Genomic DNA, 13,136 nt, shown 5'->3' on the forward strand with positions numbered 1-13,136 from the left:
TTCACAACAAAAACACAACAAAAAACAAACAAAAGAGTGCATTTACACACGATGTCCAAGAATCGATGAGTTCATTTCGCACTGTACTTAATCCTAGATCCGAAAACTGATCTGTGGAGTCAGGAGTTCCTCAAGTAATATGAACAAACAAAACACCGTCGCCGTGGCAATGGATTAGAAGCAACACTTCACAACAAAAACACAACAAAAAACAAACAAAAGAGTGCATTTTCACAATATGTCCAAGAATCGATGAGTTCATTCAGCTCTGTACTTAATCCGAGATCCGAAAACTGATCTGTAGAGTCAGGAGTTCAGGATGCTCCTGCTCCGCCGGTTGAGGCCTCAGCGGGTCACAGCATGCTGCTGAGACCTGGGTCGTGCCGTCCTGGATGCCCGTCCTGGCTCCGTCCCCCAGCGGTCCGTGAAACAGCCGGTGTGGGGACGTGGGCCCCGGTCTCTTCACTTAACTCCATCGTTGTTTGTCTCTTTCCTGATTGTCTGAACTATTTTCTTTAGTCTGTATCCTTCCTGCTTCGTGAGGCCTCCTCTGTCCTTGCTCCTCATGTGCGATCTGGCCGAGCTGGAGAGCTTCTCCGTGTCAGAGAGGTAGTCCTCCACTCTGGCTCCTTTCACGTTCTTGCTCTTCTTCAGATACTCCTGTATCTCCTCCACACTGTATCCTTCCGAGTCCTTACGGCTGTCGGCCTCATGTTTAGAGGGCCCACTTTCAGCAGCAGCGTCTGTCTCCAAACCGGGTTCAGCGTCTTCCTCCAGACTGGATTCAGCATCTTTCTCCGGACTGGATTCAGAGTCCGTCTCCAGACTGGGCTCACGCTCAGCAGCACCTACACTTCCTGTCATCGCCACTTTTTTGGCCTGTGAGTGTCCACGATTGTCCCCCTTCTTTCTCTTCGGCCGAGTAACCTTGAGACGCTCCTCGTCTTCCTCCATATCTACCTCACTACCTTCCTCCACCTGTCCTCCAGTACTCTTCCTCACTCCCTGCAGCCCACTCGTCTCCTCCACCCTCACCTCTTGTGCCACCCCCGTCCCCTCCCCCCTCACCTCCTGGGCCGCACCCGTCTCCTCCACCCTCACCTCCTGGGCCACACTTGTCTCCTCCCTCCTCGCCTCCTGAGCTCCACTTGTTCCCTCATGTCCATCCTGCTTGTCCCCTCTGTCCTCCTCCTCAGTGCCTTTCTGGTTCTGGTCTTCATGAGAACCGGTTTGCCCAGGACACTCTCTGCTCATATGTCCTTCTTTCCCACAGCTGTAACATTTAAAATCATCAGTCTTCGCAAAAATGACATAGTCAAAGTCCTCGACAGTGATTTTGAACACGAGGTTTACCTCCCTGCTCCTGTTGCTGGGGATCATGCGGACCTGTCTCCTGTGAGACACTACGTGCCGTAACAGCGGGGACTTAAACCCCGAGGACATTCTCCGAACCGGAGACACCACCTTCCCGTGTTTGGCCAGCTCTCTGACGATGTCATCGTTCCTAATGAACGGAGGAACGTTCGATACGGTGACTTGTACTGCCGGTGAGCTGAGAGCGTAAGCGGGTAGGAAAAGCTCGCCCACCTCCACCCCGTTGTCCGACACCAGTTCCGCAGCTTCTAAGCTGTCTAAAAATACGACCACATTGCTGTTCATCCGTGCTGCGGACTTCACGCTGCTGTGGCCGACAAGATCACCTACTGCCAGACTGATCTGCTCCACCGAACACCCGAACAGCGGCGGGATCCTCACCCCGTGCTTCCTGGTCAAATCAATGAGGCCCATGGCGGCGCCTAGCCGCCGACAGCTCGCGCTGATCGGCTACAAACACCCCCAAACAAAGACCCTAAAAGTGCACACAACCCCCGTGAACCCTTCACACTACACTACACTCTCATCCCCAACATTACCCAACGAAGAAAAAATGCCGAAAAACACGTTAAATTTCGCTCTCAAAATCTCCGCTCCCGCAGCTCCGCACACCTGCTTCCGCTCAGAGAGAGACAGAGAGACAGAGAGAGAGAGAGAGAGAGAGAGAGACAGAGACAGAGAGAGAGAGACAGAGAGAGAGAGAGAGAGAGAGAGAGAGAGAGAGAGAGAGAGAGAGCGACAGAGAGCGAGAGAGAGAGAGAGAGAGAGAGAATGAGAGAGAGAATGAGAGAGGGAGAGAGAGAGAGAGAGAGAGAGAGAGAGAGAGAATGAGAGAGAGAATGAGAGAGGGAGAGAGAGAGAAACCTCAACCACAGAGGGCTCAACAGGAAACACCAATTTGAAACAGGATGTAACAAAGTGCAGTATTAAAGATTCTACACATGCATACATGAATGCACAAATACTCAAACATGCACATAAAATATACAAGCACATGGTCTGCAAACACACATATATGCATTCAACAGGAGTCACATTACTCAGTTCAGTTCTTCAGAAACTAATCAGATAATGACGTCAGTTGCAAGTTAAAGCTGATTTGGGTGATAATGAACAGTCAGTGTTTTTTCTGAGGAAAATGGAACACGGCAACACGGAACATTATGATCAGCGGAGTCTGACGGAGGCAGACGTGTTGGTCAAACTCCATCAGGAGGTCTGATGTTTTCATAGGTCACTGAATCATCTTCTCCATCATAACGCACCTGTGAGGAACAACACAACACAATCAAAGCCACACTTTCCAATCCCACTTCTGTGATCTGTAGGCGTCCACTGCTCCACACTTATCACAAGGAAAGAAGAACTAAAGTAAAGACACACAGTTCAGTAAAGTACACTTTGGTTTCAGCTCCCAATAGTCTCCCTAAGCCCCCACATTTTCAACTCGTGTTTCAGTGACAAAATACTGAATAAAAGAATGTAATGAAGAGAAACAACTGTAAAAACAAAACATTTCATTCTTAGGTTGTAAAAAACTCACAGCGATTTGATCCATCTGTGTTTTCTTCTCTGAAGAGACAAAAGAAAGAGTCGACTTTAGTTTCAACAGTAAAAATCCTCTTTTATAACATTTAATATGTGGATGTTCTTCACCTTTAATTCTTGCCCGTATGTTGACGGCCACAACTATTATGATGAGTGCTGCTAATCCAACAGACACAAAGATGAACCTCCACCAGCCTGGAACCAGAATGACACATGCACAAATATTTAGTTACAGCTTTTAGACTTCAAATGAACTTTATTCACATTTAATTACATAACAATTATGAAATGTTCCTTTAAATCAGTATAAAAATGTTCTCTGAAAACAGATTTAATTCATCAACATTAGAGAACTTAGTTTCAACCCGTCCATGTCTTTATACAGAGAGAAAAATAGTTTCTCCTTTTCTACCTCAAAAAAACAACCTGAACAGCAACAAATAAATCACTTAAAAAAAGAATCATATATTTGTTAATTGTGAGGAGAGATAAAGACTGACAGGAAGAGAGATTCTAGATAAAGACACATGAAATGCTGAGTCACTACTTACTGCTACTGATTGCAGGAGGTGTCGTGGTGTCAGCTGCTTTAGTGACGTCTTCAGTTGTTGCTGTTATTGTGTCGTCACCTGAACAAATAAAAACAAGTCAACAAACTAAATAAGTGATCATGACTGACTTTAAAATGTTCTCACCTGTTTTCTCACCTGAGGGAGAATTTCTGAAAGAAAACTGCTGCACTTTGTCTCCTCTGGTCACTTCACACTGAAATGAATTAAACCTCGATGTGTAAATGAAATGAGAAGTCAGAAACGTCAGAGAGGCGGAGCAGACAGACTGTGATGTCTTCAAGTCTCTGTTGTCTTCTTCCACATGTTGACCCTGAAGCAGCCACTTCACTGTGTGTCTACATCGTACATATGTCGACACAAAGCATCTTAACGTCACCTCATCACCGTCCTCGTGTTCAGTCACTGGAGAAGATGGAGACATTGTGAGAGAAAGAAGAGTAACTTCATCACTATAATCATGATTATTATAATGTTTCAGTATGTTGTTCTGACAAGACAGTTTGAAAACATCATGATGTAAATACTCACTGGTAACAACAGACAGAAGAACCTGAGCATCTGGACCATGTTGTTGTCCTGATCTGAACTGTCTGCAGTAATAATGAGCAACATCTTCATCTGTGACATTCTTTATAACCAGAGAACATTTCTCTGAAACACTCAGTCTGTCTGATTCATCTTTGGCTGCTTCAACAATCTGTCCATTTCTAACCAGACGTACTGCTTCTGCTTGTCTGCTTCTTGGAACATCGAAGATCCACTCAGTAGAGTCACAGTTCTTACTGCCATACATCACACTGTCACAAGGCAAAGTGGCTTCATCTCCATCTCTCACAGTGACGGAGGGGAAAAGTTGTCCTGTTGCTGCTGCTGAGAAGATGAGAGAGAAATAAAAAGAACAAAGAGAAATAAAAACATGACTTTTAATGTCAGTGTGAAGATCGTTTTAGATCCAACAACAGTTTACAAATGTGCCTCATCGTTGGTTTCTAAGAGTTCATTAAACTCACTATTCACCTCGATGGAAAACAAACACACGACTTCTCTGTCTTCTTTCAATGAAGGTTAGGTTATAAAATAACAATGATCTTAATAAATAAGCTTTTTAATGTTTCTGTAGTCATATACACATTATATGTATTCTTACCTGTAAACTGAAGCACCAGAATCAGAGATAAAGAGGTTTTAATCCATCTGAATTCAGACATGGTTCTTCTTCTTCTATCTCTGCTGTTCTGATGCTCTAAACTGTCCAAGTCTCTAAACTGGTGCTTGCTACAGAGGAAAGCAGTTTATATTGTCTGTGGTTAAGAGGGACTCACTTCCTCATAGTGTGCATCATTTCTTCTCATGTAGGTGGAGCATATAAACTCTTTTGTCTGTGAATTTCTAAACAACAGTGACGTACATTGAATGCATCTGTAGCTAAATGATCTGCATACACAACACGGATATGAGGATGTTGTAGAGGTGTGAGACCTGTTGGTTTGGTTTAAAGCCTCAAAAGGATGAAATGTTGCCATGTCAGAGGTTAGTGTGAGCCGTCAGTCCCTTATGTTGAAAGTTGCACAGAAAGTTGCAACAATTTTTGACCTGTAATTTCCCTTCTGCAGAAAGACAGATGCCACTTCTCCTTTGTATTTTTTAGAGCTATGTCTCAAATTCCCGTCTCAGAAAGTGAGCTTCAACGTTGACTCAACGAAGTGAACTTCAAATCAAATATAAAGTTACTGTGTCTGTCAGACAAAAATCACATTCACGAATCCAAAATGTGTCCGTTTCAACCAAATCTCTTCTGTTTGTCTTGAACTATAAACTCTATACTTTCAGTTGGTTCATCGGCTCGTCACTTTGGTCCAGACTGAAGTATCTCAACGATCTGATGAAACTCAGTGATTAGCTTTTCCTCCGTCTTTAACCACACCTCTCAGCCGCTCATCATTCACATGGAGGAAAGAAAATAACTCTGGCTCCGGCAGTTCATGCCCTTTACAACTTTTAGGACCTGATGATTTAAATAAAGAATATTCAAGTGTTCGTACTGGGCAGCTGGTTTAAAACAAAAAGATTCACAAACATCTCTTTCCCCAATGTACGTCTGAGGGGAAAAGGTTTTATTTGGGGCCCTCTGTCATCACGTGACCGACTCAGAAGCTGTAATCATATTGTCGGCCACTAGGACAATATGCTTCCTGGTATTGCTGCCTGCAGCATTGTTGGGGGGGTATTGTTGGGAGCGGCTTGTTCGGCCCTCAGAAGTGCTGCTTTCAGCGTCTTCGAGGAATGCTCATCACTCCTGGACTCCAGGGAAGTGAAGAAGATGTTGGTTGTAGTGGTCGTATGTCCAGCATCCAGCAGCAGAAGTGAACTGCAGTCAAAGAGCGGCGGCCTCACAAAGCCTGCTGTGGACCACATCTGTCCGCAGAGGCCTGAAGCTCCGCCCCTGCTGCTGCACAGAGCGCCGTCGCTTATTTATTCAACAATGAACGTGTTCAATTCAACACGACACTCCTCAGCAACACACCCAGCAAGTGTGAAGTAGATCGGATGCTTCTCGAGACATGGACGGACACACACACACGTCAATCGAGGTATGCACGGTTGCATGCAAACGTTATTAGTGGAATATTCTTTTTCATCAGGCATGTAACCAGATAAATAGGATAAAGCTGACGTTTTATCCGTGTGTGTGTGTGTCATCACCACTTCAGTGTTTGTGAAGCACTTTGTAACGGTAGTTTTTAAAGATGCTACATTAATAGTTATTCATTCATTCAATTGATTCATGCGATGCACACCGACGAGCTCGTTGGTCCTTTAACGATGTGTGAGAACAACATGGAGTCATCTAACAGCTGCAGCAAAGAGGTCATGAGCATCCACAGTGAACCTCTGAACGCAGCCTGAGCTCACATCACTTGAGATGCATTCACATGTTATTCAGAGTAAAGTTAGAGCCGTGTGCAAAGGGAGGCGTTCACCTGAACAGAGGGACTTTTTACTGCGAGAGCTGAGCAGAAGCAAGTCTGGAGTGTGGTCTGTGACATCAGATCCATCAGTGGAGGTGGTTCATTGCATGTTTTCTTGATTTTCTGGTTGTTTTAAATGTGAATCTTTGAGTTCATCAGGAATCGAGACAACAGAGAAAAGTGCAACAGCTGTTCAATCAGAGAGCTCATCACCTCGTTAGCAGCTCGTTGACCCTCTAAGTATCTGGTGACTCACCTGCAGGGAGACGGTCCGATACGTTTTACGATACTTTAACTTACAGTCAGTTGTTAGGGCTGGCTCCACACCGAACATAATAATGGACACAAAGTTCTACTGCATGTTAGTTTATTAAAATAAACACATGATTGTATGAAAACCAAATACCAAGAACCACAGAGGATCTGCTGCAGCAGAGGAGAGAGAGAGACAGAGAGAGAGAGAGAGAGACAGAGAGAGAGAGAGACAGAGAGAGAGAGACAGAGAGAGAGACAGAGAGAGAGAGAGACAGAGACAGAGAGAGAGAGAGAGACTGTTGAAAAAAACTTTATTGACACCGCTTTTTTAGACATTACAGTTCCATCATTGAGATAAAAAAACCGAATTATTGTCCGAACACGATACGGTATCATTTAAAACGGTTAACCAAATAAGGTCCACCAAACATAAACGTGTCTGCAATTGTCTGTAGGCCGAGACCCCGACTCTCACTTAGTGCCCACTTTGTCCAGTTCTTTGTTCACTTTGTGAACTATTTTCTTTAGTCTGAAGCCTTCCTGCTTCGTGAGCCCTCCTCTGTCCTTGCACCTCATGTGAGACCTGGCAGAGCTGGAGAGCTGCTCCTTGTCAGAGAGGTAGTCCTCCACTCTGACTTTTCTCACGTTCTTACTCCTCCTCAGAAACTCCTTGATCTCCTCCACGCTGTAGCCTCCAGAGCCCTGCGAGCTGCCAGCACCGTGTGTAGAGGGCTCACTGTTTACAGCAGAGTTCTCCTCCTGACTGGACTCAGAGTCCTCCCAACCGGACTCAGGGTCCTCCTCCGGCCTGGACTCACACTCGGCTGCTCCTCCACTTTCTGTAGTTGCCACTTTCTTGGCCTGTGAGCTTCCTCTGTCTCCTCTCTGTTTCCTCTTCAGCTGAGGGGCCTTGAGCTGCTCCTCGTCTGCTTCCATGGCCACCTCCCTACCTGCCTCCACCTGTCCTCCAGTACTCTCCCTCACCTGATGTACCCCACCCGTCACCTCCGCTCTCACCTCCTGTCCCCCACCCGTCTCCTGCACCCTCACCTCTTGTACCCCACCTGTCACCTCCGCTCTCACCTCCTGTACCCCACCCACCTCCTCCACTCTCGCCTCCTGGGTCCCACCTGTCTCCTCCACTCTCACCACCTGAGCCCCACCCGCCTCCTCCACTCTCGCCTCCTGGGTCCCACCTGTCTCCTCCACTCTCTCCACCTGAGCCCCACCCGTCTCCTCCACCCTCGCCTCCTGTGCTCCACTTGTTCCCTCTTGTCCGTCCTGCTTGTCCCCTCTGTCCTCAGCACCTCTCTGGTTCTGGTCTTTGTTTGAGCCGTGTTCCCCAGGACAAGCCCTGCTCAGATGTCCTTCTTTCCCACAGCTGTAACATTTAAAATCGTTCGTCTTTGCAAAGATGACGTAGTCAAAGTCGCCCACAGTGATCTTGAAGCTGAGGTTGACCACTCTGCTCCTGTTGCTGGGGATCATGAAGACATGTCTCCTGTGAGACACCACGTGCTGCAACAGCGGAGACTGAAATCCAGAGAACACCCTCTTAACCGGAGACACCACCTTCCCATGCTTGGACAGCTCCTTGATGATGGCCTCGCTCTTTATGAATGGCGGCACGTTGGACACAGTGACTCGCACCTCCAGTGTGGCGAGAGGATATGTGGGCAGGAAGTGCTCACCGATGGAGATCCCGTTCATCAACACCACTTCCGCAAGGTCGATACTGTCCAGAAAAATGACCACAGCGCTGTTCATCCGCGCTGCGGACTTCACGTGGCTGTGCCCGACCATCTCACCCACTGCCAGGCTGAGCTCCTCCACGGAATACCCGAACAGCGGCGGGATCTTCACGCCGTGTTCCCTGGTTAGCTCCGTCAGGCGCATGCTAGCGGTTAGCACGCCGACAGCACCTGCTGCCCGGCTGCACTCCGCTCAAAAAAAAGACCCAAAAACCCGATAAAAGTACGCAAACAAAACCCGTGAACCCTGCACACCCCACTACACCATCATACCCAACATTACCCAACGAAGAGAAATGTCGAAAAACACGTTAATTATCGCTCTCAAAACTCCGCTCCTGCAGCTCCGCACACCGCCTGCCACTCAGAGAGAGAGAGAGAGAGAGAGAGAGAGACAGAGACAGAGACAGAGAGAGAGAGAGAGAGAGATTCAACAGGAGTCACATTACTCAGTTCAGTTCTTCAGAAACTAATCAGATAATGACGTCAGTTGCAAGTTAAAGCTGATTTGGGTGATAATGAACAGTCAGTGTTTTTTCTGAGGAAAATGGAACACGGCAACACGGAACATTATGATCAGCGGAGTCTGACGGAGGCAGACGTGTTGGTCAAACTCCATCAGGAGGTCTGATGTTTTCATAGGTCACTGAATCATCTTCTCCATCATAACGCACCTGTGAGGAACAACACAACACAATCAAAGCCACACTTTCCAATCCCACTTCTGTGATCTGTAGGCGTCCACTGCTCCACACTTATCACAAGGAAAGAAGAACTAAAGTAAAGACACACAGTTCAGTAAAGTACACTTTGGTTTCAGCTCCCAATAGTCTCCCTAAGCCCCCACATTTTCAACTCGTGTTTCAGTGAGAAAATACTGAATAAAAGAATGTAATGAAGAGAAACAACTGTAAAAACAAAACATTTCATTATTGGGTTGTAAAAAACTCACAGCGATTTGATCCATCTGTGTTTTCTTCTCTGAAGAGACAAAAGAAAGAGTCGACTTTAGTTTCAACAGTAAAAATCCTCTTTTATAACATTTAATATGTGGATGTTCTTCACCTTTAATTCTTGCCCGTATGTTGACGGCCACAACTATTATGATGAGTGCTGCTAATCCAACAGACACAAAGATGAACCTCCACCAGCCTGGAACCAGAATGACACATGCACAAATATTTAGTTACAGCTTTTAGACTTCAAATGAACTTTATTCACATTTAATTACATAACAATTATGAAATGTTCCTTTAAATCAGTATAAAAATGTTCTCTGAAAACAGATTTAATTCATCAACATTAGAGAACTTAGTTTCAACCCGTCCATGTCTTTATACAGAGAGAAAAATAGTTTCTCCTTTTTGATGTCAGAAATAGAAAAAAAAACTGAACAACAACAAATAAATCACTGAAAAAGAATATAATATATTTGTTAATTGTGAGGAGAGACAAAGACGTGGTGTTACCTGCTTTAGTGTCGTCTTCAGTTGTTCCTGTTATTGTGTCGTCACCTGAACACATTAACACAACTCAACAAAGAAAGAACTTACAATACGTGAAGAAAAGCATATGTCAGTTTCTTTAAAATGTTCTCACCTGTTTTCTCACCTGAGGGAGAATTTCTGAAAGAAAACTGCTGCACTTTGTCTCCTCTGGTCACTTCACACTGAAATGAATTAAACCTCGATGTGTAAATGAAATGAGAAGTCAGAAACGTCAGAGAGGCGGAGCAGAAAGACTGTGATGTCTTCAAGTCTCTGTTGTCTTCTTCCACATGTTGACCCTGAAGCAGCCACTTCACTGCGTGTCCACATCGTTCATATGTCGACACAGAGCATCTTAACGTCACCTCATCACCGTCCTCGTGTTCAGTCACTGGAGAAGATGGAGACATTGTGAGAGAAAGAAGAGTAACTTCATCACTATAATCATGATTATTATCATGTTTCAGTATGTTGTTCTGACAAGACAGTTTGAAAACATCATGATGTAAATACTCACTGGTAACAACAGAGAGAACAACCCCAGCATCATGTTGTTGTCCTGATATGTACTGTATGCAGTAATAATGACCAACATCTTCATCTGTGACATTCTTTATAACCAGAGAACATTTCTCTGAAACACTCAGTCTGTCTGATTCATCTTTGGCTGCTTCAACAATCTGTCCATTTCTAACCAGATATACTGGTTGTCTGCTTCTTGCATCGAAGATCCACTCAGTAGAGTTACAGTTCTTACTGCCAAACATCACAATGTTACAAGGCAAAGTGGCTTCATCTCCATCTCTCACAGTGACGGAGGGGTCAAGTTGTCCTGTTGCTGCTGCTGAGAAGAAGAGAGAGAAATAAAAAGAACAAAGAGAAATAAAAACATGACTTTTAATGTCAGTGTGAAGATCGTTTTAGATCCAACAACAGTTTACAAATGTGCCTCATCGTTGGTTTCTAAGAGTTCATTAAACTCACTATTCACCTCGATGGAAAACAAACACACGACTTCTCTGTCTTCTTTCAATGAAGGTTAGGTTATAAAATAACAATGATCTTAATAAATAAGCTTTTTAATGTTTCTGTAGTCATATACACATTATATGTATTCTTACCTGTAAACTGAAGCACCAGAATCAGAGATAAAGAGGTTTTAATCCATCTGAATTCAGACATGGTTCTTCTTCTTCTATCTCTGCTGTTCTGATGCTCTAAACTGTCCAAGTCTCTAAACTGGTGCTTGCTACAGAGGAAAGCAGTTTATATTGTCTGTGGTTAAGAGGGACTCACTTCCTCATAGTGTGCATCATTTCTTCTCATGTAGGTGGAGCATATAAACTCTTTTGTCTGTGAATTTCTAAACAACAGTGACGTACATTGAATGCATCTGTAGCTAAATGATCTGCATACACAACACGGATATGAGGATGTTGTAGAGGTGTGAGACCTGTTGGTTTGGTTTAAAGCCTCAAAAGGATGAAATGTTGCAATGTCAGTGGTTAGTGTGAGCCGTCAGTCCCTTATGTTGAAAGTTGCACAGAAAGTTGCAACAATTTTTGACCTGTAATTTCCCTTCTGCAGAAAGACAGATGCCACTTCTCCTTTGTATTTTTTAGAGCTATGTCTCAAATTCCCGTCTCAGAAAGTGAGCTTCAACGTTGACTCAACGAAGTGAACTTTAAATCAAATATAAAGTTACTGTGTCTGTCAGACAAAAATCACATTCACGAATCCAAAATGTGTCCGTTTCAACCAAATCTCTTCCGTTTGTCTTGAACTATAAACTCTATACTTTCAGTTGGTTCATCGGCTCGTCACTTTGGTCCAGACTGAAGTATCTCAACTATCTGATGAAACTCAGTGATTAGCTTTTCCTCCGTCTTTAACCACACCTCTCAGCCGCTCATCATTCACATGGAGGAAAGAAAATAACTCTGGCTCCGGCAGTTCATGCCCTTTACAACTTTTAGGACCTGATGATTTAAATAAAGAATATTCAAGTGTTCGTACTGGGCAGCTGGTTTAAAACAAAAAGATTCACAAACATCTCTTTCCCCAATGTACGTCTAAGGGGAAAAGGTTTTATTTGGGGCCCTCTGTCATCACGTGACCGACTCAGAAGCTGTAATCATACGTGTCGGCCACTAGGACAATATGCTTCCTGGTATTGCTGCCTGCAGCATTGTTGGGGGGGTATTGTTGGGAGCGGCTTGTTCGGCCCTCAGAAGTGCTGCTTTCAGCGTCTTCGAGGAATGCTCATCACTCCTGGACTCCAGGGAAGTGAAGAAGATGTTGGTTGTAGTGGTCGTATGTCCAGCATCCAGCAGCAGAAGTGAACTGCAGTCAAAGGGCGGCGGCCTCACAAAGCCTGCTGTGGACCACATCTGTCCGCAGAGGCCTGAAGCTCCGCCCCTGCTGCTGCACAGAGCGCCGTCGCTTGTTTATTCAACAATGAACGTGTTCAATTCAACACGACACTCCTCAGCAACACACCCAGCAAGTGTGAAGTAGATCGGATGCTTCTCGAGACATGGACGGACACACACACACACACACACACAGTCAATCGAGGTATGCACGGTTGCATGCAAACGTTATTAGTGGAATATTCTTTTTCATCAGGCATGTAACCAGATAAATAGGATAAAGCTGACGTTTTATCCGTGTGTGTGTGTGTCATCACCACTTCAGTGTTTGTGAAGCACTTTGTAACGGTAGTTTTTAAAGATGCTACATTAATAGTTATTCATTCATTCAATTGATTCATGCGATGCACACCGACGAGCTCGTTGGTCCTTTAACGATGTGTGAGAATAACATGGAGTCATCTAACAGCTGCAGCAAAGAGGTCATGAGCATCCACAGTGAACCTCTGAACGCAGCCTGAGCTCACATCACTTGAGGTGCATTCACATATTTACTAGTTTGTCAACATACTATATCATGAAACTTTTTTGAACACTATTTAAAAAAAAAGAAAAGCAGTTTGCACACTTTTATCAACAACCTATAATATGCCTTTTTTAAAACTTTCTTCAAGATTCTTTACGATGACTTAAAGTATTTTTGTCATACTGTACTATGACCTTTTCACGTTGACATACTATAAGAAAAAGACGTGAAAACTTTTTTGACGTATGCAGTAGAACATCATGGTATTTTTGGCACACTGCA

At 44.5% G+C, this 13,136-nt stretch overlaps 1 protein-coding gene across 1 annotated transcript; it reads right to left on the reverse strand.

Annotated features, from left to right (window-relative positions):
* Positions 1-2,109: 2,109 nt before the first annotated feature.
* LOC306793239 (uncharacterized protein) lies at positions 2,110-4,132 on the reverse strand. The gene is made up of 6 exons (XM_079290754.1): positions 4,023-4,132; positions 3,630-3,896; positions 3,474-3,551; positions 3,031-3,117; positions 2,918-2,946; positions 2,110-2,639 (listed from the first exon to the last, which is right to left on the reverse strand). Coding segments are annotated over exons 1-6 (528 nt in total). The 5' UTR covers positions 4,024-4,132; the 3' UTR covers positions 2,110-2,573.
* Between the last annotated feature and the right edge of the window lie 9,004 nt (positions 4,133-13,136).

Source organism: Melanostigma gelatinosum (genome assembly GCF_949748355.1).
Source record: "Melanostigma gelatinosum genome assembly, chromosome: 19".
NCBI classification, from domain to species: domain Eukaryota; kingdom Metazoa; phylum Chordata; class Actinopteri; order Perciformes; family Zoarcidae; genus Melanostigma; species Melanostigma gelatinosum.